Genomic DNA, 21,915 nt, shown 5'->3' with positions numbered 1-21,915 from the left:
ATCTCCCAGGCTCCAAGGAGTCTGGAGAGAAGGCCCATCTTTTCAGGAACCCATTGATCTTTTTGAAATTCTAAATTCTCATTCAATTGAGAAATCCTGGTCTGATCAGCTGAGGCTGTCCCAGCACCCCACCAAGATACTCATATAATAAGCTTCCTTTTTAGCTCAGCTCCTTGCAGAAGGCCCAAGCAATTTGCTAGGACCCTGCCCGCTGAGCATTCTCAGTGTAAGATTCCATTTCCCTAATAAGGCTCTGCCACTATAGAAGTCAGTCTTTTAGCAAACTGATTTTTATCCAACAATAAACTTTCATTTTGCAATAAATAATTTGGGAATAGGTAAATTCTTTCACTTTAAACCTGTGGCCAACCAAAAGTGGGATTTTTAACAATTCTCTGATTGCCACTAACCTCACCACCAGGAATTGAGGGGATACAAACCTCATCAAGTTGAGTTACAATGTCTGTGACTGATCAGACTAATAGAACTCAGAATGCTCTGCCACAGATTGGATGCAAATAGTTCCTATGAACATTTAAGGAGGATCCTTGTTAAATTTCTCTGTGAATTTATCCAGCCATTCAAAGCCATACTTCTTATTTTAACTAAACTTCTTTTTAACGTTAGCCCACCATGATGTACTTTTGTGAAGTCCGGGTCAGCTCCCTGTTGACCTCAGGATCAGCCAGAGTCAGGATCAGCAAAAGTCCTTGGTCTTTAGGGGGAGAAGTAAAAGAAATGGACGAAACTCCATGAGGCTCGCCACCAATCTCCTCTCTCCTCTTCGTTCTCCTCCAAAGTCACTCTGGCTTGTCTTAATCTACCCCCTAATCCCTCCTACAATTATCTGTCTACACCAAAAGATTGCCAGCATAGAATAGTGAGAAGGGCCATTTTCCAAGCATATGCTAATAGAGTACTGTCCAATCGGTAATAAGCCTTATGACTCTTAATGGTGTCTTCCTCCTGGTTCTCTGCTAGGGAACTTGTCTTCCCCTATGTTAATTGCTAAAACTCTTTTTCTTGTTAACTTCTCTTAGAATTTAGCCTACTCTTAACAGTATGATAAAATTTCTGCCCCTTGATTTGGAGGATGTCTATGTTTACAAATTCTTTTGAGATGACTCAATACCAGCCCATGACCCCAATATACTTTTGGGGTATCATGCCCATACCTCATCATTTTGGTAGGCAATCTTATCATTTTGGTGGCCTTGTACAGAGAGAATCTGACTGCACTTCAACAAAAGTACTTGAGTTTCCTATTTAGTCCCATTCTTTTTTTTTTTTTCTGTTGAGGCAACTGGGATTAAGTGACTTGTCCAAGGTCACATAGCCAAAACATGTTAAGAGTCTGAGACCAGATTTGAACTCAGGTCCTCCTGATTTCAGGATTGGTGCTCAATCTACTGTAGCTGCCCTTAGACCCATTCTTAAGAGCAGAGGAATTTATGATTTTCCCTATCAGGAGTGCTTATAGTAAGATTAGATAAGGCATTTGTTGTACAGATTTCTTAACCTGTAATTAACTATATTTTCTGCTAAGGCATGGAAATAACTTCATTATTTAGGGTCCTTTTTTGTGATTGTTTGTTAAAATGGAAACATCTCTAGCACAAGGTGGTGGATATTGAGTCAATGATATTGCAAACACAGACAATGTGTCAAAATGTTATACAGGTATCATCATTAAAGTTAAAGTAGGTTTGGGAAAGATGGATTTTTAATGCAACACTGTTACGGGGGCAGTTAATGATTCCACAAGTGTAACATCAGAAATGCTACAAGTCAGCTGGAAGATGATGATCATCATCCTTATACTGGACATTCTTAGAGGGTTTTTATAGTTGAAGATCTTTTATACATTATTTCATTTGATAATAATATTTCCTTTTTTATAATAATATTTCAAATGCAGTTTATAGTATACATTTTTTTTTTACAGCAACTCTTTAAAATAGGTAAAACAGAAACCTTCCTCCTCGTTTTTACCTAGGAAGAAATTGAGTCTCCAAGAGTTAAAAGCAATTTGCCTAAAGTCTCCTGATTGGGATTGATAGACAGAGGACAAGAACTGAGGTCCTTTTACTCCAAGTCCTTGGTTCTTCCCAGCTATAAGAGTTTTTGTGGCTGATGATGGGAGCAACATTATACAGGAAAAGCAAATTCTTTAGTTTGTAAAGAACTTTTTCAGAACATTCACCTTTATGGTCAGTGAGAGGGCTAACCTTGGAGTCAGAAAGAACACTTCAAATCCCACCTCTAATGAAGTTTACCTGGTTGTATGACTTTGGGCAGATTTGAACCCTTTAAGACCAGTTTCTTCAGCTGTAAAATAAAGATGATAATGGTGGTGGTGATGATGATTGTGTGGTACGCAACTCACCCAATAAATCTCAAAGATTTTCATGCAAAGAGAAAGTTTAATCTGTTCTCCTGAGAAGGGGCAGTCACTCTCACCATATGGAGGGGTGAAGCGGAAGACTCTGAGTGCAGACAGAAGGGGTTTCTTGATGCAACATTAACCCCCTCCCCATCCTCATTGACTGAGAATATGATCTTACATTCTCAGCACGAAAACTACGCCAAATGGGGAAACAACACATAGATTCAAATTTAAACAAAGACTTTTACTGACCCTGAAACGTGCTTTTAATGTATGAGAGATAAGGGCTGAGTCAATCTGCTCTACACTCTCCCAAACTTGCTTCCCCTCACCATATCTGGTAACTATTTGCCAATGAAGAAAGGCAGGGGATAATAGGAATCTGATCCCATAGCTTAGTTAATTTATAATTTGCCTTTTGAATAAATATCAAATTTTCCATTCATGATGATGATGGTGGTGGTGCAGAGGAGGTGTTAAACCATAGAATTTAGTTCACACAATTCACTTTACAAACTGGACTGGGAATAGAAAAACCTATGGCCTACTCTCAGATAATGTAATAATAATAGTTTGTATTTATTTTTGTTGTTTAATCATTTTCAGTTGCATTCCACTTTTCATAAACCCATTTTTTTTTTTGGCAGAAATACTGGAATGATTTGCCATTTCCTTTTCCAGCTCATTTTACAGATGAGGAAACTGAGGCAAACAGTGATATTGTTTAGAGTAATATAGCTATTAAGTGTATCTACGACTGTATTTAAATTCAGGAAATGAGTCTCTGATTCCAGCTGGGTGCTCTATCCACTTTATACCTTTTTTCTTTTTTGCTGAGGCAATTGGGGTTAAGTGACTTGCCCAGGGTCAAATTATCTCATTTTGTCTTCACAACAACTTTGTGAACCATATTCTACAGTTATCATCATCATCCCCATTTTACACATGAGGAAACCGAGTCCCAAAATGTTGAAATTGGCCCAAATCATCAATTCTTTAATGGAGACGTATTTCCATTTTAATAGCACCTGGGACAGAGGTACTATCATTACCCCCAGTTTATACTTGAAGAAAATGAGGCAAAGGTTGAGTGACTTGCCCAGGTTTATGAAGCTAGTATCTTGATTTGAAATCAAGGATTTGATTTCAATTTCAAAGAGGATTTGAAATCCAGTCCTTCAGACTCCAAGCCCAAAGTTCTATCCAATATACCACCATGATAATGAGATTATGGAAATCCAATAATGTTGTGGGATTTTGTTCTTTCATCAACAAAAAAGGAGGATTTGGAACTATGCTCAAAAGTTATAAACGTATATTTTGATCCAGAGTGTTTTACTGGGATTATATCCCAAAAGATTATAAAGAAGGGGGAAAACCTTTAGGACGAATGTTTGTGGCAGCCTTTTGTAGTCAGAAATAAACTGAATGATGTCCACGTTGAGAAATTGAATAAATTGTGGTATATGAAAATTATGGAATATTACGTTTGTAAGAAAACAACAGGATGATTTCGAAAGGCCTGGAGAGCCCTTACAAACTGATGCTGAGGAAAACAGGACCAGGAGATCATTATATACTAAAATAATATAGATGATTCCCAGTTTAATTCAGCCATCCCCAAAAATCAACCAAATATTTTAATGGAGCAAATGAATAATAGTAACCCAGAAAAAGAATGGGAGATGACAAACCATAATTGAATTCCTCCCTATATTTATGCACATCTGATTTTTATTTTCCACAAGCTAATTGTACAATAATTCAGAGTCTGATTCTTTTTGTACAGCAAAATAATGTTTTGGTCATGTATACTTTGGTATCTAAGTTTATTTAATATATTTAACATCACTGGTCATCCTGCCATTTAGGGAGGGGGGGGGGGGTGAGGGAAAATTGAACAAGAGGTTTGGCAATTAATGCGTAAAGTTACCCAGATATATCCTTAAAAAAAGTAAATTAAAAAAAAAAAAAGATGCTATTAATTTTCTACATTTTAGAGTTAAGAAAACTGTGGCAAACAGAAATTAAATGACTTGACTAGTGTCACATGGGATTTAGAGATCTTCTAATCCAAAACTTTTAATATTGTGTCATGGGCATTTTTGGCAGTCTGTTAAAGTGTATGGAACCCTGAACGAAAAAAAGAAAATGTTATTTTATAATTGTATCATCTGCTTTTGTATGTATTATAAAATGTTGATTGTATATTACATAAGTGCATAATTATCATCAGGGAAATTAAAGAAGTTGTATTTGGAAGTTACTGAAAATAAAGTTATAATTTTTCTTTTCCAAAAAAAAAAAAAAAAAAAAAGGAGGAAGTTAGACTTCTAATCTTTGTTATCTGTCCTTTCTAAGAATCAAAAATCCTGAGTAAATAGATTTCTTTTCTAATGCTGAGCCCCACATTTATCTCATTCTTTTGAAGAAGCAAAATAGGCACCAGGGTAAACAGAATGTAGATTTGGGAGAGCAATAGATTATAAAAGAATATTATATAAAAATAGCATAATAGAAATTCAGATAATGATATAAAGAAATAATCATATAGGCATCCATTACGAGTTACAAAAGAGTTCTATTTATTATGTGAATTAACACACAGGAGTTAGCAAGGAAAGAGGTTTTTAACAATTAACAAGGACAAGTTTCCACTGGAACTCACAAGTAATCAGGAAGAAGTCATTAAAGGGAAGAATCCAAGAAGCAAAAAATACACCTTGAGCAGATGTTTTATGGGGAAATATAACTTCAGCATAACTTGGCTTTCTGTTGGGATAAGTAAAGGTGGAGTTTCTAGAGACCTGGAGTGAGTCTATAATCAAAAATCCACTTAAACAAAAGACCTACTCAGGCTCACAAGGCTGAGATGATCAGTGCCATTCCTGCTTGCTCCATGGAGTATTATAATCCTACCTATCAGTGCTTCAAGCTTTCTCTGATAAAGTCTACCTAACTACCCAGGACCTTATCACTTTCTTTTCCCCACTGCCTCCTAGATGTTGCTCTGTCTGTAATGGTTTTAATTTCTGCTAGTCTACTGATCTTTTCCCTTGCATACAGCCATATTCAGATCTCCTAATCCTCAAAGATTTTCTTTAATCCAGATGTCTAATCAAGCTATTAGCCTGTCATCTGTTTCTCTTTTTTAATCATATAATTTATATTAAAGAATTTTTAGTATTATTTTTTATAATAAAAATATTTCTCTCTCCTATCTTTTCCTCCCCATTTGAGAAAAATAAAATCCTTGTAACAAATGTTTTCCTTCACAAATGGATTCTATTCCTATCATTCTACCTAAATTACTCAAATGTCAATTTGTCAACAAGCATTTTTAAAGCACCTACTGTGAGTCAGGTACTGTGGCAGGTGTTGGGGATATATCTGTACTGATGAAATTACATCTTAACAAGAACGACAACAGAAATAAATGTTCACAGGATAAAGAGAAAGTGAATAAATACAATTATATAGAAAGTAATTAAATATACTATACTCTAGAAGGTGATCATTATTAGGAACAAGGAAGTTGGAGAAAAGAATAGATTTAGGGGATATGTTATCCAGGGCATTGCAGGTGGGAGATGCAAGTGGCACATTCAGGCAGAGATATCCAGTAAACAAGTGAAAATATAGGTCTGAAATTCTGGGGAAAAGTTGGATACAGATAAATATTTGGGAATTATCTGCACTGAGGGACCCTTTGGGAAAATCCAACAAAAGGAGACCTAGAACTTCAGTAAAATCAGCATAATGGCTAGTATCAGAGAGGTGATAGTGGCATTCTCTTGTGCCATTCTCTGATCTTTGATTTTTAGAATGTTGTTGTCTGTCCTTTGTTTTTGAAGAGGATCAGTGACATTGGGGGGATGTTTTGACTTATAAGTGAACTGAATTTAAATGAGCAAAGCTTTGTGAAGTTATCAACTTCACTCTCTCCTCCAAAGTGATTGGAGTTTAGTAGAAAGACATAAGTCAAGATGACTGGCAATGGCCCCTAAAGAATCTTAGATTTGCAAGAGATCAAAAACATCAAATAACCCAGTTCTGATGAAAACAAGAATCTTCTCTACAGCTTATATCTCAAGGGGTCACATGCCCTTTGTTTAAATACCTCCAAGGAGGGGGAAGGTCAGAAGTGCCACACAGATCATTCTGCTTAGGGAGATCTCTGACATCGAGAAAGTTTTTCCTGACATCAAATTGAGACTGGCTTCTTGCAACATCTATGCACTGCTCCTCAATTTATCCTCTGGGATCACACACACAGAACAAGCGTAATTTTTTCTCCAATCTTTTCAGCCCTTCAAATCAATAGTCACTCATTAATCAAGCAAGCAAACAAGCATTTACTAAGCACTTACCATGTGCCAGCATAGTGCCAGGTGTAGAGTATCCTACAAATAGGAAAGTGCTGTCAAGGTGCTTATCTTATACTCAGAGGAGTCAATGTGTTCAGTTAAATAAATATGGGAAATAAAGCCAATGTAGACTTTTTTTTTTTTTTTTTTTTTGAGAAGAGAGAGGAAGCATTAGTCCCTGAGTGTAGGGGGGAATCAGAGAGTGTCTCTTGAAGAAGGTGACACTTTAGTGGCTAGGAGTTTTCAGAGTCGAGGAGGGAATGCACCCCAGGTATGAGAGAAACATTGTGTAAAGACATTGTCAGCTGGACAGGAACTGGCCTCTGACCTGTGGGTGTCCAGAGCTGAACAAAGCAGACCAGAGATTGGAGAGTCAGGACACAAACAGAAATTTAATTTCACAGTGAGAAAAACAGGTTTGCAAAACCAAGTGTTTCTGAGAAGCAGGGCTTGTGGCTTGTGGCTTATGGCAGGGGTAGCATATTTAAGCACAAAAACCACAAAGGGCTGGACCACAATACAGTCCTTCTTAGGTCTAGAGTAAACAGTTCCCACGGCCAGCCCATGAATGCATGTTTTTTGGGAAAATGCAGGTGTTCTATAGGTTCTAGGATCCTATGACAGCATTTTAAGTTAGTTCTCAAGTCGTTAGGGTCATGATTCAGTGAGATACAGTACCAGAGTTAGCATGGCAGAGACAAGAATGCAGGACCTGGTTCAGTTTACTCAGTGGTTACAAGCACGGGAATTGTTAGCATGTCAGATTTTCATTGATCACTGTCTGCTACAGATTTCTGGTTCTCAAGTCCTTGAGAAATAGGAAGGCTCCAATGAATTTAAATATCTGTTAATTAATATAAAAATCATAAATATCTCAGAGAACACCGTAGTGCTTCGTCAAAGCAATACATTTTGCCAGGGGGTGAGATCATCCAGAGTGCCAGTACAAAGGATTGTTGTCATGCCAAGCCTCAGGACAGAGCTTGCTTGCAGGGACTTAGCTCTGGAAAACGGGGGATCTCCTAATATCTTGGCAATAGAGGAGCAATTTTGTTTACAAGCGAGAGAGCAGTTTAGATGTACCTTAGAGCAGGGCTTCTTAAACTTTTTCCACTTGTGACCTCGTTTTGCCCGAGAAATTTTTTTCCACCCCAAGTATATTAATATATAAAATAGGTATACAAATCAAATGTTCACTGATAATAAATCATAAGGAAATTTATTTAAAAATAATTTTTGGTCACATACAATTTTATCATTAAAGGCCAAAGTTAATTTGCATACAACCAGATGGATGTGCTTGTTTATTTTTACATAAAGAATTAAATCTTGGAGGAATATGTGATACCATTTACATTACCAAATTTTCCTACCCCCACATTCAGTTATGTGGGGTTGCAACCTATAGTTTAAGAAGCTTTGCCTTCCAGACCAGGAGGGGTAATATGTAACCAGCTGATGCCAGATTGGGAATGACCAAGATGGCTTGTTAGGAGATTTGGCCTCTGCATACTCCCCTTCGTATTTTAGAGTCCTTTTCTTCTCTAGTCCTTTGTCTTCAGAATAATTTTCTTTCAGGTTAATTCATTTTCCTTCTTTATCTCTAATCCCTTTCTTTTAATTGCTTTCCAGGCTCTTTGGAATATTCACTCTCTGGCCCTTAGACACCAACCTAATCTCTTCCAAAATCACCTTCTCATTCCTTTCTCCTTTAGTTCAATGGCTTCTCCCCTTCTTCAGCACAACCTTCTTGGGAAGTTGGAATGGTAGCTAAGGTGCTTGACTTCCTTACTAGCTTTTTTTTAACCTTTCCTACCCCCCATGATCCCTGATCTTATTCAGTAAGCCCTAGATGCCTTCTCTTTATTCCCCAAGTTTATGAGCTCTGTTTCATCGATTTCCCCAGCTCTCCTGTTTTCTGTTGTCAGTCACCAGATTTGGGGAGGCAGCCTTTTATTGGTAGGTCACTGGGCCTGAAATAAGGAAGTTTTTCATCTAGGCCAGAGGCCTGTAGGATGATCCTGCTCATTTAATCTCCTTGTGCCTTAATTTCCTCTCTTGTAAAATCACAGGAGTGTATTTAATGACCACTGACGTCCAGGATCCAATGGATTCTTTCACACAATGTCCTTTGTCTCTTTTGTTTCCCTTCTACTGCCCAACCTCCCCATCTAATCTCCCTGCCTTCATACCTTTCCTGTACTTCCCTGATTGTCAGATTATTTTCCTGAAAATAGTGCTTTGTAGGTTGGCATCCAAAATTCTTCATCTCGCACTTTAGTGGAATCGTTGTTGAGTCACATCCGACTTTCTGTGACCCCATTTGGGATCGACCTCTAAGACCCTCCACAGCTCCGCCTCCGAGGCCCCTCCCCCGCTCGACCTCTAAGACCCTCCTCCACAGCTCCGCCTCCGAGGCCCCTCCCCCGCTCGACCTCTAAGACCCTCCTCCACAGCTCCGCCTCCGAGGCCCCTCCCCCGCTCGACCTCTAAGACCCTCCACAGCTCCGCCTCCGAGGCCGAAGCGCCCGGAGGGAGGCGCTTATCTTTCTCACATACATTTATCTTCTTGCCCGACTCTTTGACGTTTTCCGGCGCTCAGGCCGCCTCCGTTCTTTCACCGTACCCGCGACACCTCCCCGGGGCCTTCGCGTACTTGGGACGTCACGACAGCCAGACGTTTCCTGGCTGTATGACCCTGTGAGAGTCCCTTCGCCCTACCTCAGTTTCCTCCTCTGTCACATGAGCAGGGGGAGGCCGCAGAGGTTCTAGAATCTCACCCCCAGGGGCCCCGGAGCTAAGCTTTCGGGGCAAGGCGGGGTGACGGCGGCCGACCCGAGAAGGGATGGGGGAGGGGGACCCCCGCTCATCCCCTGGCCGGGGCTCTCCCACACCCTTGCCCAAGGCCACGAAGCTGCGAGGAGGCAGCGGGGTCGTTCGGCCCTTCAGGGGGCGAGGCCGCAGGGAAAGGCAAGAAGCCGTAGCCTCGGGCGCGCCGCCCCAGGCCTCGCTAGTGCGCAGGCGCGACCGGAGAGCGCCGGCTCCGTCCCTTCCTCCCTCGTCCGCGGCCTCGGTTGGCCCGCCTCCGGGAGGCGCATGCGCCCTAGCTGCGGCTGTGGCCGCGCGGGTCCCCTACCGGAAGTGACCCTTTTCCCCTCCCACAATGCTCCGCGTGCGGCGCGGACCGGAGGCGCTTCCCGCACGGACACAAACACGCTCGGGACCTGCCGCGGCTGGCGCCTTTGCGAGCAGAGGGAGGACGGGACTGGGCCATGGCGGCGAAGGCTGCGACGCAGCTGCTGCACGGAAGCTGGGGGGCGCTGAGGGCCCTGGGCCGGCCCGCTGCTCTCCGAGCTTCTGCCGTCTCCCGAGGGCTGCTGGAACCGCCGCTGAGGTGAGGGGAAGGGGCGAGGCCCCAAGGCCTGGCCCGCCGCGGGTGCGCGCCCGCCGGCATTTATCGGGCACCTGCTCTGGGGGTTCGGGCTTTCCGAGGCCCCCGGAGGCCCCGGGCTCCAGCTGTCAGAGCCTCGGTTTCTCCATGTGTAAAATGGGCGTTTCCTTTTGGGAGCAGGGCTTGCTTCCCGGGGCGCAGCGAGGCTTTGTTAGAGCGCGCGGCTGGAGCAGCATTTGGGAGCTTTTGAAGTCCCCGCCACTGTGGCTGTGCCTGTGTCCCCATTGGGAGGTCACATGTTAGGAAACGCCCAACTAGGGGCATGGGGGGAGCTGGGAGAAGCCCTGCACTCAGAACCCGCCCCCTCTCACGCCCCTTCCTCTAACGCGGGGCCCTGACCGAGGCCACCTTCCCGGAGCCCCTTGTAAGGCTGCGGAGGCCAGTCCTCTCCTCCGCTCCCCCGATCGTCTCTGGGGCTCATCCCGTCATACCCCGGTCCTCAGTAACGGCCTTTGGTGTGTCCGCACTATGTGCGCTCCTGCAGAAACCGTGTCGGGGAAACTTCTGCGCTGATGGCTCCTCAGCGCTGATTGACTGTCACCTTTTAGTGCAGAGACACAGGGCTCAGAGTGGGCGTCTTGGATTAAATTCTGGCCCCTTTCAGGACCTTGTGACCTTGGGGAAATCTTGCAGGGTCACATTTGGGACCTCCGTTTTCTCATCTGCAAAATGGGGAGCTTGGACCAGATGATCCTCTGCTGGGACTGCCCGCAACCTTCTCCCCAACTTCCTTCCACACTCTCCACACAGAGGAAGGTTGGGTCCTGGCTACTTCCCAGCTCCAGGAGAAAATGAATATTTAAAAAGTTTGTCCCCTTCCGATACCCTGGCCCATTCATGTGTCTCCAACTCCTTGTCCTTTGCTGTTGCTTGTGCCCAGAATTCTCTTCTTCCTCCCCTCCTCCCTTCTCCAGCTTCTTTGAAGCCAGGCTCAAACCGAGCTGTCCACCCCATTTTTTTCCCCTGATGGTTCAGCCTTCCTCGCCCTAGCTGTGGGGATCTTCACCTCTGACATTCCTGCATATCTGTTGTCATTTCGTAGCTTTTACATTTTCCTTGGGAGCTCCTGGAGGACAAGGACATTGGCTTTGCCTTTTCTTTGTGTCCCCAGCAATAACACGTGGCTCGGCACATGGCAGTCCTTCCAAAATGATGTTTAATTGATTGAAGGCATTTTTATTTCCAGATTTTTTTTCTGGAATAATGTTGTTATAAGATGTACTTTACATCACACATGTGTATCCTAAGAGAATTATGGTACTTTGTGACAGAATGACCTCTGCCTCAAAGAACTTTTAAGTTATAGACTATGTTTCAAAGGTAGTGTAAGGATCCTCTATTCATACTTGAGGACTTGGTGGGAAAAAGTCAGGCTTTCATACATTGTGACTTAAAGAACTTTATCTGGGTCTTTTGTTTAAAGCACATAGTCTGCTTCCTCAGCTGCCCGAGGCCAGAATTGATTGGGCATTTCTTCCTAAATTGCCCTCCTGAAATCTGGGGCATCTTGTGACTTTCTATTTGTGCTTTAAATGAAATTTTAACATTTAGTAGTTATATGACCAGTCACAAGCCAGAAAACATCTCTGGTCTTCAGGCTTCTGATCCATAGAACATCAATAAAAGTCCTTGCTCTTGCTGCCTCAGAATTTGTGATTAAGCACCTTAGGGTTAGTACTACATATGTGTAGATGTTTATTTTAAGGGATTATTAATAAAGCAACAAATTTAAACACATTTTTTATTCAAAACAGTTCTATCTGTGGATTGGAATGGTTTATGAAAGACTGCACTTTATCGAATGCTCCAAAGAAGCCTTTGTCTGCATACATTCGTTTTACAATGGAGCATCGGCCCCTACTCAAAGAACAAAATCCAGGTAAGTTACTGTTTATGGAAGGCTACTTTTCCTCGACACCATGTGGGAAATAACAAAAGAAAGCATGAAACTTTTGTTGGTGATCTGGATTTGCCATCCACAGTCATGAGGCTGTCGCTTAACTTTTTTCTGTTTCCTTGTTTGTAACAAGGAGACAAGCTTTAGAATCCATGTCACATCCTGCCACATCAGGGTGCTGTGGTGATATGAGAGAGTGATTGAAAGGCTTGGAGTTTTTAAAAAATGATATAATTTTGAAAATAAATATTTTTTAATGAGGTTCCAAAAAGAGACTTACTGTAATTAGTGTGTGTTGTCAGGCTGTATCCTTAGGAAAAACAAGCCTATGTGACCTCTGGGCTGGAAGCCAGCCCATGCTTCCCTTTGTCTTGATCCTCCCCAGTTTATGGCACTTCAGTGATCTGATAGCAATCCCCTAACTCAAGAGCAGCAGCAAGGTTGGCATGAGTGAAGGCAGAGAAGCCCAAAGAGTGGATGCTCTTGCCATTTATAAGATTTTATGTAGAGCTTTTGTAGCTCTGGGGAAGTCCTTTCTGGAGCTTCCTCATGGTACAGATGACATTGGACATTTGAAGACTATGCCAGTGAAGTATAAGTACTGGCAGGGCCTAACAACCTGGAAAGGTTTCAAGTTTGAGTCCAAAAAGGAATTGTGTATTTCTTGTCCGAGGACTATGGTAGCCAAATTCAGAGAGACGGAATGATGAAGTTTTTGTGTATCATATTTTGTAAGCTTTTATTAAGTGCCTATTGTGCATGTGCCATGCTAGGTACCCTGGGGAACATTGGTGAATGTTTAGAGACAAGTTGTAATAATCTCTGTTGTGGGGAGACACCGACCAGAACAAAATAAGGCTTTTGAGATATTGAGGTGGCATCACAGGAGCAGGTGGTTGTGGGAGCAAATGAATTAGGATCGCATGGCTCTCTTAAAGCAAGGTACACCATAGTGTTTATGTACTAGTCCTTTTTTTTTTTTTTTTTTTTTAATTTAATAGCCTTTTATTTACAGGTTATATGTATGGGTAACTTTACAGCATCTACAATTGCCAAAACTCTTGTTCCAATTTTTCACCTCTTACCCCCCACTCCCTCCCCCAGATGGCAGGATGACCAGTAGATGTACTAGTCTTAACAGCATTTTAAGAAGCAGTGATTTATTTTTAGTAAATAAAATAAAATAACCCACAGTGTTGTAAAACACTGAATTTCTGAAAGGTTAAGGATATGTATATATTTGACCTCATTTCTTGTCAATCATAAAGATAAGAAAACCTCAGCAATAACATGCTAAGTAGTAGCAGCTAACTTGTCCCTTTGAACTAGGTCACATTCCTCAACTTATATTGTGGGAAGTGGAAAAACATCCTTTTTAAAAACCCACATCTCACTCTTGCACATAATGGAAGAAATATGAGAATAGTAGGTGTATTTGAGGATAATGCAGTATATCTCAAAATATTTTCGAGAAGAAACAATAGTCGTGTCAAAAATTAGCTCATTTGGTCATTTTTTTTTACAAGTTGCTTGATATAAAACTTGAAATGATTGGGAGCCAAGAAGAGCTGTTTTTTTGAAGTTCATTATGTGTGTGATGTCAATTTAACATGTCCTAGAAATTAACTTATATATGGTAACTGTCAGCTGAAAGTCGATAAAGACTTTTTTGAAGCTATTTATCAAATCTGTTTTGGATTATTTGACTAGAGATAATAGTGCTTTAGGTTATGGGCAGAATGATTTCATAATCATAAATTCATTTAGCAGAAGACACCAGTGAATTAGTCTTTTTTAAGAAATCTTTAGTTGTGAGAAAAAAAATTGAAACTTCTAAAATTTCATTCTTCAGATTTGAAAAGCACAGAGATAATTAAGAAACTTGCTGAAGCTTGGAGGGAGCTTCCACAATCAAAGAAGAAAGTAAGTATTGTTCTTTACCACCAGCCTGGGCTACTGTTAATGCCATGAATTTTAGGGATCAGATGACCAATTTATTGGCCAATGCTCATGGGCAATGAAAAAACTCAATCTCATAAACTGTTTTTCTTATAGATCATAGAACATTTGGTAAAAATACTTAACTCCAGTCCAAAAAGCTTGGGTCCAACTCTGGGTGCCAGTATTTTCTTAGATCTAAATTTGAGTTAGTCCCTTTACCCTCTTTGGCCTTAATCAGAATATAAGAATATTAAATCTTGTACGGTCTGCTTTACAATTGAAAATGTCTTGTATATTTTAACTATTCTGTAGAAACCCAAGTACTTTTATGACATTTAAGTCTTTACATAGGTAGATGTCAAGAGATGGTAAATCAATTTTAAACACTGAGGCAGCCATAATTTTTTTTTTCTTTTAAGGATTAAGTGACGTGCTTAGTGTCACATAGATTTTTTTTTAATAATAACTTTTTATTTTCAAAATACATGCAAAGATAGTTTTCAACATTCACCTTTGCAAACATTTCTACTATTTATCATGTTGCACAAGAAAAATCCAAAAACAAAAAAGTGAGAAAGGAAAAAACAAGCAAAAAGGTGAAAATGCTATGTTATCCATATTCAGTCCTCATAGTCTTCTTTCTGGATGTGGATGGCTTCTCCAAATCTGTTGGAATTGTCCTAACTCATCTCATTGTTGAAAAGAGCCACGTCCATCAGAATTGATCATCCTGTAGTCTTGCAGTTGCTGTGTACAATGTTTTCTTGGTTCTACTCACTTCACTTAGCATCAATTCATGTCTAAGTCCCTTTCTGAAGCCATTCTGTTTATCACTTCTTATAGAACAATAATATTTCATTATTCATATACCTTAACTTAGTCAACTCTTCTCCAATTGATGGGCATCCACTCAGTTTCCAGTTCCTTGCCACTTCAAAAAGGGCTGTTATAAACATTTTTACACATATGGGTCCTTTTCCCTTTTTTATGATCAGACACTGCTGGATCAAAAAGTATGTAGTTTGATAGCCCCTTAAACCTAGTTTCAAATTGCTCTCCAGAATGGTTGGATGAGTTCACGACCCCACCAATAGTGTAATTAATGTCCGAGTTTTCCCACATTGCTTCCAACATTTATCTTTTTCTGTCATCTTAACCAATCTGAGAGATGTGTAGAGTGTACCCTATTTTTTTCACTGAACAAAAATACATTTTCTTTTCTACCTTCCTCATGGGGGAAACCCCTGCTCAAATGTACCTTACTTAATATGAAAAGATGATTTTAAGAAAGAATTTTGTGCTTTTAAAAATGCCGTTTCTTTCAGTAAAACTGTTAAATCTCATTAGTGAATGGTATTTACACTTTTAAGGCAATAGTTTAATTTTCAATAAAAATGTCTTTTAAAAAGTTCCCTCTAGTTGGATATATAAAGCCATACATGATAGTTTAACCCATTAACTAAAGTTGCCTCTGCTTAAATATTTGCAGCTTTCTTTCCTTACCAAATTTGGTGTAATAAACTTAACTTCAACAGCTTAGTGATAATAACTATTATGCTTTTTCTATATTTAGGTATATGAAGAAGCTACTAAGGCAGAATTTGAAGTATACAAAGAAGAGAACTCTAAATATATAGCAGAGCTTAACCATGCTGAGAAAAAAAATTTGAAAGAAGAGAAGCGTCGAAAAAGGGTTAGAAAGGAAATAATAAAGAAAAAAAGAGTGAGTGAACTTGGTTTCTCCTCTGACAAAGAAATGAAGTTGATATAAATGTATAGCTGTTTGTACTTTTCTGGTAGTGTTTTTTGAAAAAAAAGTTTTCATTATTACATATATTTTAAGGAATGTGAACATTTCTGTATAAACAAAGAACAGGAAAAAAGAATGCATTTGAAACTATATCTCCACTACGTACAATTTATATTTTGGTTTTGGTTTTGTATATTTAAAATTTAACATGGCAATTTCAATTTTACTACTGTCTTAGTTTGCCTTTTAGAGTAGGACTTCATCAATTTGGACTACTTAAGACTGAAAATCATCTAACTAGGTATAACTCTGGATATCCAGTTCATTGGCTTACCTGCTTTCAACCTTTATTGGCTCTCTTGGTCATTGGCCCTATTGCATTTGACCATGGAAGTTGTGATGAATAAAACCTCAGGTGGCACAGTGGCCATCTTTTTTTTTTTTTCTTTTTTAATTTATTTTTAACACATTGCTTTATGAATCATGTTGGGAGAGAAAAATTACAACAAAAGGGAAAAACCATTGGAGAGATTACAAAAAAAAAAAAGTGAACATAGCATTTGTTAATTTATACTTGGTTTCCTTAGTTCTTTTTCTGGATGCAGATGGCATTTTCTGTCCCAACATCTATTGGGATTGCTTTGGATCACTGAATCACTGAGAAGAATCAAGTATATCATAGTTGATCACACATTCTTGCTGTTATTATGTACAAATATTTCTGGTTCTGCTTGTTTCACTCGGCATCAGTTCATATAAATCTTTCCTGGCTTTTCTGAAATCGGCTTGCGTCATCATTTCTTATAGAACAATAATATTCTGTTACTTTCATATAGCGTAACTTATTCAGCCATTCCCCAATTGATGGACATCTACTCATTTTTTCAATTTGCTTCCACAAAAAGAGCTGTTATAAACATTTTTTTGTACATGTGGGTTCTTTTCCCTACTTTATGATGTCCTTTGGATATATATCTAATAATGCAGCGGCCATCTTCTTCCCATCACTCATCTATCAACTTCAAGATCATTCTGGTTGTTTGCAATAATTAGTATCTGACCCATTGTTTTGTCACTATTTCCTGTTATCATAGGGATTTGAATGTTGGTAACAATTTGACATTCAGTTCTTTAATACCAATGATATCTGCTTTTTATGTGATACTTTAAGGTTTATTGAGTGTTCAAAGTTGGAGATACCTTATTTATTTTTGTCAGTAAAATAGTTCCTGATGCTCAAGAAACTGGGTAAATTAGTTGGTGAATTACTTTAAAAACAATGTGGCTTTGTGTTCAGCTCTTTTACTTGGTTTGACCTTTTCAACATAATGCCTCTCCTATGAAAAGTTCTATATGGAAAAAATTTTCTGTATCCAATTCTATTTCATAGTAAAATTAGTCATAATTTTGAAAACTTAACCACATGGATAGAATATTCATGTTAAAGAGCATTTTTCAGTGCATAATTGGAAGCTAACTTTAGTTAAAATACCTTGTAGTCAGTTGGGATTGCATCTAGCTCTTTAAAATTTAATTTTTCTTAATGAATGAAAATCTTATTTTTTCTCCCTTTGTTCCCCATCCTATGTATGTAAAAAGAGAAACAAAAACTTTGCAGCAAATATGCCTTGTCAAACAAAATGAGAATGCCATATCATTTGTGTTTGAAAAAAGTGTTCTAATCTTTATCTTGTCTTTTACCTTCCTATCAAAGTGTGGAACATCTTTGGTCACTTGTCCTTAAGTCATAGTTGGTCATTGCAGTGATTCGAATTTTTGTCCTTGTGGTACTTTTTATAATAATTTATATAAATAATATAATGAGTTTTTATAATTTTTTTAATAATAATTTATATAAATTATTCTGGTTCTGCTCTCTAACCTCTACTTTAGTTCCTCTAAGCCTTTCCTTGTTTTCTCTAAAGACTTAACTATCAATTTTTCTTATGGCTAGATCGATATGGTTGGATGTCTTCCTCTGAAAATTGCATGTTCTCATCCTTTGATTATTTTCAAACTGAGGAATGGCTGTTATAAATTTGAATTAGTTCCAAAATACATTATGAGAACTTTTATTAGAGAAGTTTTTTCATAAGTCTGACAAGTAATTTTTTCCTTGCTCCACTAATTTATTAATGATGCCACTCTTTAAGTCGTGCACCATTTGGAGGTTTTCTTGGTGAAATGTTGATCTGTAAATAATTTCTATCAGACCATTTTTCTGTTTTCCTAGAAATTTCTAATTCTTTTTTTTTGTTATTTAGGAGTTAACTATCTTTGGAAAGCCCAAAAAACCTCGCTCGGGCTATAATATTTTTATTTCTGAACACTTTAAGGAAGGAAAAGGGATTTCATCACAGGTAAAGCTAAATAATGTTTAATAATTATATTGTATTGTGTGCATTGGTTTATTGATAGTCGTGTGTAATCCTCAGTTTCTTAAGTGATATATATAATTAAGGTCATGAAGTAATAGTCCTTAAGAGAAGGTTGAGTTGCCACATTAGTGACATTTGAACCCCAAATCTCATTGTCATTGAAGGTCATTGTCTAAGCATGTCATTCACTAGACCGATCTATGCCACATCTTAGATGTTGTAGGCAGAGCCAAATCTGATCATAAGAAGCAGGCGAGGTTTCATGTAATGATTTAAATTATTCTTACTACTTTTTTTTTTAAATAGTATTTTGTTTTTCCAAATACATGCAAAGATAGTTTTCAACATTCATCTTTGCAAAACCTTGTCTTCCAAATTTTTTGCCCTCTCCTCCTCCCCATCCTCTAAATGAGAAGCTGTTGCGGCTGTCTTTTAAGACAGAGGCTAGATGAATGAGGCGGGAGACTCATAGCATGTGAAAAGAGCTCCAGTTTGTTATGCCGTACGGCCTTTTTGATATTTTTTTTGCATGCGTGATCAGTGCATGAGCAGTAGGCAATTCCCAATCACCATTCAAAGAAACAGCTCATGGACATTTTGCATGCATGGTATCTACCAGTGAGAGAAGAGCCAATCCATCAATTCAGGAACTTGCTCACAGGCGAGAGGCCCTGTTCAGGCATCCCTGTTCGCATAGCACCTGGCTGTTACCCTTGGTTTACACCTGTTCCCACGATCACTAATCAGTGCTCCTTGGTCAAAAGGGCATTTCCTCAAGGTGGCAGAAAACTTGTGCATTAAAGGTCGAGGTGGCCTTGGTATCCCTCTTAGCAGAATCCTATACCCTTGCAAGAAGCAGTCCAGTATAGATTAAACACATACAGTTCTTCTAAATATATTTCCATATTTTATCATGCTGCACAAGAAAAATAAGATCAGTTTATCTTTTTTTGCTGAGGCAATTGGGGTTAAGTGATTTGACCAGGGTCACACAGCTAGGAAGTATTAAGTGTCTGAGACCAGATTTGAACTCCAGTCCTCCTGACTTCAGGGGTAGTGCTCTATCCACTGCGCCATCTAGCTGCTCCTTAATTTAACTTTTTAACCATACTTTCCTGTTACTCTATTCTATATGCAAATCTTATTGGCCAGTATTTCAGAAATCCTTGCTTTTTTTTTTTTTAATAAGAAATTTAGAAATTTAAGTTAGAATTAATCGTAAATTATAGATAATCTAAGTCACGAGATCATGGATTTAGAGCTCAATAAACAAATATGGCTCTTGGACTGAAAGTGGAACGTTCTCCTTTATGTATATTGATTGCTATACTTGAATTAATTAGTTGAAAGTGTAGTTAAAGATTTAGAGTAGAATGATAGAAATTAGGCAAGTGTTAACTGTTGCTTTTAGAAAAAAATTAATTTCTTGAATCCCAAAAGGAACTGTACAATTATTTTTCTTTTGTTTCTTCTATTTCTCTATTCAAACCCCAAAAGCAGATAATCAAAAATATGTCATTTTTTTAGGAAACAATGAAGATTTTAAATGAAGAATGGAAAAATCTGTCACCATCTCAGAAGCAGGTATAGTCATAGGATCCCAACTTTAGATCTCGAATGAAGTTTTTTTTTGCTTGTGAAGATTATTCATTTAATCCCTTTATTTTACACTTGAGAAAATTAAGGCTTAGAGAAATTAAATGATTTGATCAAGGCCACACAAGTTTTACATGGAATGATTTAAATCACGTTTTCTAGACTCACAAGTCCTGTAAATCTTTGGATAGTTTTACCACAGTTTCTGGTAAAATTTTTAGTCTCAAATGCTCAAATAGGATATTTAAAGCTTGGTATGCAAAGAACTTGATGGCTGTTAACAAGCCAGTTAAAATATTTTAAATGAACTTTTGTGATTGTTCTTGATTGTTCCTGTGATCTTATCGATATAGGGAACTCCCAGGTGAGGAAGGTGAGGAACTTGCCTCTACCAGTGTGGAATAGTACCTCCTCTGCCATTTGGACTCTAAATATTTGTCCAGAGCATTGAGACTATAAGTGGCTTTTTTAGGGCCAAATAGCCAATGGGTGTTAGAGGTGGGACTTAGGAGGCCCTGATGTCTTCCTGGCTTTTAAGCCAGCTTTCTAGCCACAAGAGCTCCCTTCCGTTTCTGATTCCTTTCCTCTCAGTTCATCAGGTCTTAAGTTTCTTTGAATTCCTCATGCTTTTCTTTTCTTATGATGATATAACATTCATATAATACAGTTTAGTCATTTGTCAAAGTGATGTGTCAACTTTTCTTTGCTGATTTTTTTTCTCCCCTACCAAAGAAATTCCTGTTGGGAATATTTTTGTACATGTGGGATAATTGTCACATCATAGACTATGTATCCTTTAGTGACTTTGCTGATTAATCACATGTAGCTGTCTATCATTATTGATGTCTTCTTTCCCCCTCTCTTTTCTGGAAGTGATTATTTACATTTATATTTGTGTGAAATAGATACAAGTCATAGATTTAGCTGTTCCAGAAAGAAAGGGAAATTTGCCCTAAAAAGTTATTGAACAACTATTTATTCCTTCCTCAGGTATATTTGCAACTTGCCGAGGATGATAAAATTCGTTATGCAAATGAAATTAAATCGTGGGAAGAAAAAATGATTGAAATTGGAAGGGAAGATCTTTTACGTTTTAGGAAGCTATCGGCCAAAATGGGAAAACACCTTGAAGACATCTATTGATGCAAACATCTTCATAGTGAAGATGATAAATATTCAAGAACCAATCAGGTCTCTCACTACGCAGGACTGCAGCAGAATTTCTAAGAATGATGTTTGCGAACATTTTATATTAATCTTTTTGTTAACAGATGGACTTCAGCCAATATGCTGACACATTTTGTATTAGCACCTAGTTATGGATACTCTGATGGTATAGATTCAGTCTGAATTTAGGTAAAATTTGCTTTTGGAGCAACTGAATACCAAAAAAGTTCATCTAGGTGTTGGAGGGATTAGTTTTACCCTTAGATAAAGGTAAATCAAACTGTGAAATATTTTTGATACTGGACGATAAGAAAGTATTCTTTTTTCCTAAAGAGGAAACAAGGGTTTACTTTTCTCAAATTATTTTAAATTATAAAAGTTACCATGGTCTAAGCTATCACTGTTGTGTATTTTTAAAGAATTGAAGAGCTGACCTGGGCAAATTTCAATACCAAGGCAAGTTCTAATTCTTAGGTAATACTAGATGAGATGGTATTCAGAGATGATGAGTGGACACACATGTAATTGCTGATTTCATTTATGCCTTTTTTTTTAAAAAAACTACTGAAGATTTTGTAAACATTTCCATCCATTTTTTTTTTTTTTTTTTGGTAAAGTAAAAAAAAAGATTATGTCAACTCTGCACATTGGTGTTTCTATCACAGAGAATAAATCTTCTAAAGCATTCTACCTAATTTACATACTTAAATTATGTTCTGAAAACATGTCTTTCTTTTAGTTGGGTATTGTTTTTTTTTAAAAGAAATCAATCAAGTATTATGTGCCTATTATGTGCCAGGGACTAGACTTGGGTGCTGAGTATACACATTTATTTTATGAAAAATTATACTTTATATGAAATTGAAATAATTTTCAAATGTTTTCTGTTCTTAAATAGAATAGTTTTCCCATTCAGTATCAATTTTTATTGTGATATGTGAAGTTTTTCACTTCTCTTAAGTTTGCTACAGAATAATCAGAA

At 38.4% G+C, this 21,915-nt stretch overlaps 1 protein-coding gene across 1 annotated transcript; it reads left to right on the top strand.

The window, feature by feature from the left end:
- Nucleotides 1-9,893: 9,893 nt before the first annotated feature.
- Nucleotides 9,894-21,623, top strand: TFAM (transcription factor A, mitochondrial). Its single transcript, XM_031956958.1, has 7 exons — nucleotides 9,894-10,147; nucleotides 11,959-12,083; nucleotides 13,954-14,024; nucleotides 15,616-15,765; nucleotides 18,057-18,152; nucleotides 19,698-19,754; nucleotides 20,757-21,623. Exons 1-7 carry the CDS (start codon nucleotides 10,026-10,028, stop codon nucleotides 20,907-20,909), a joined length of 774 nt encoding a protein of 257 aa, XP_031812818.1. The 5' UTR covers nucleotides 9,894-10,025; the 3' UTR covers nucleotides 20,910-21,623.
- The last annotated feature ends 292 nt before the right edge of the window (nucleotides 21,624-21,915 follow it).

This window comes from Sarcophilus harrisii, chromosome 2 (assembly GCF_902635505.1).
Source record: "Sarcophilus harrisii chromosome 2, mSarHar1.11, whole genome shotgun sequence".
Classification (NCBI taxonomy): domain Eukaryota; kingdom Metazoa; phylum Chordata; class Mammalia; order Dasyuromorphia; family Dasyuridae; genus Sarcophilus; species Sarcophilus harrisii.
This window is presented reverse-complemented; position numbering and strand designations above follow the sequence as displayed.

Bases quoted from the DNA above. Each gene is read 5' to 3' on its own strand.
- TFAM (XM_031956958.1), top strand. From the start codon at position 10,026: ATGGCGGCGAAGGCTGCGACGCAGCTGCTGCACGGAAGCTGGGGGGCG. The intron at 14,025-15,615 runs GTAAGTATTGTT...TTCTATATTTAG, and splicing joins TTCCACAATCAAAGAAGAAA to GTATATGAAGAAGCTACTAA. The intron at 15,766-18,056 runs GTGAGTGAACTT...TTTGTTATTTAG, and splicing joins AAATAATAAAGAAAAAAAGA to GAGTTAACTATCTTTGGAAA.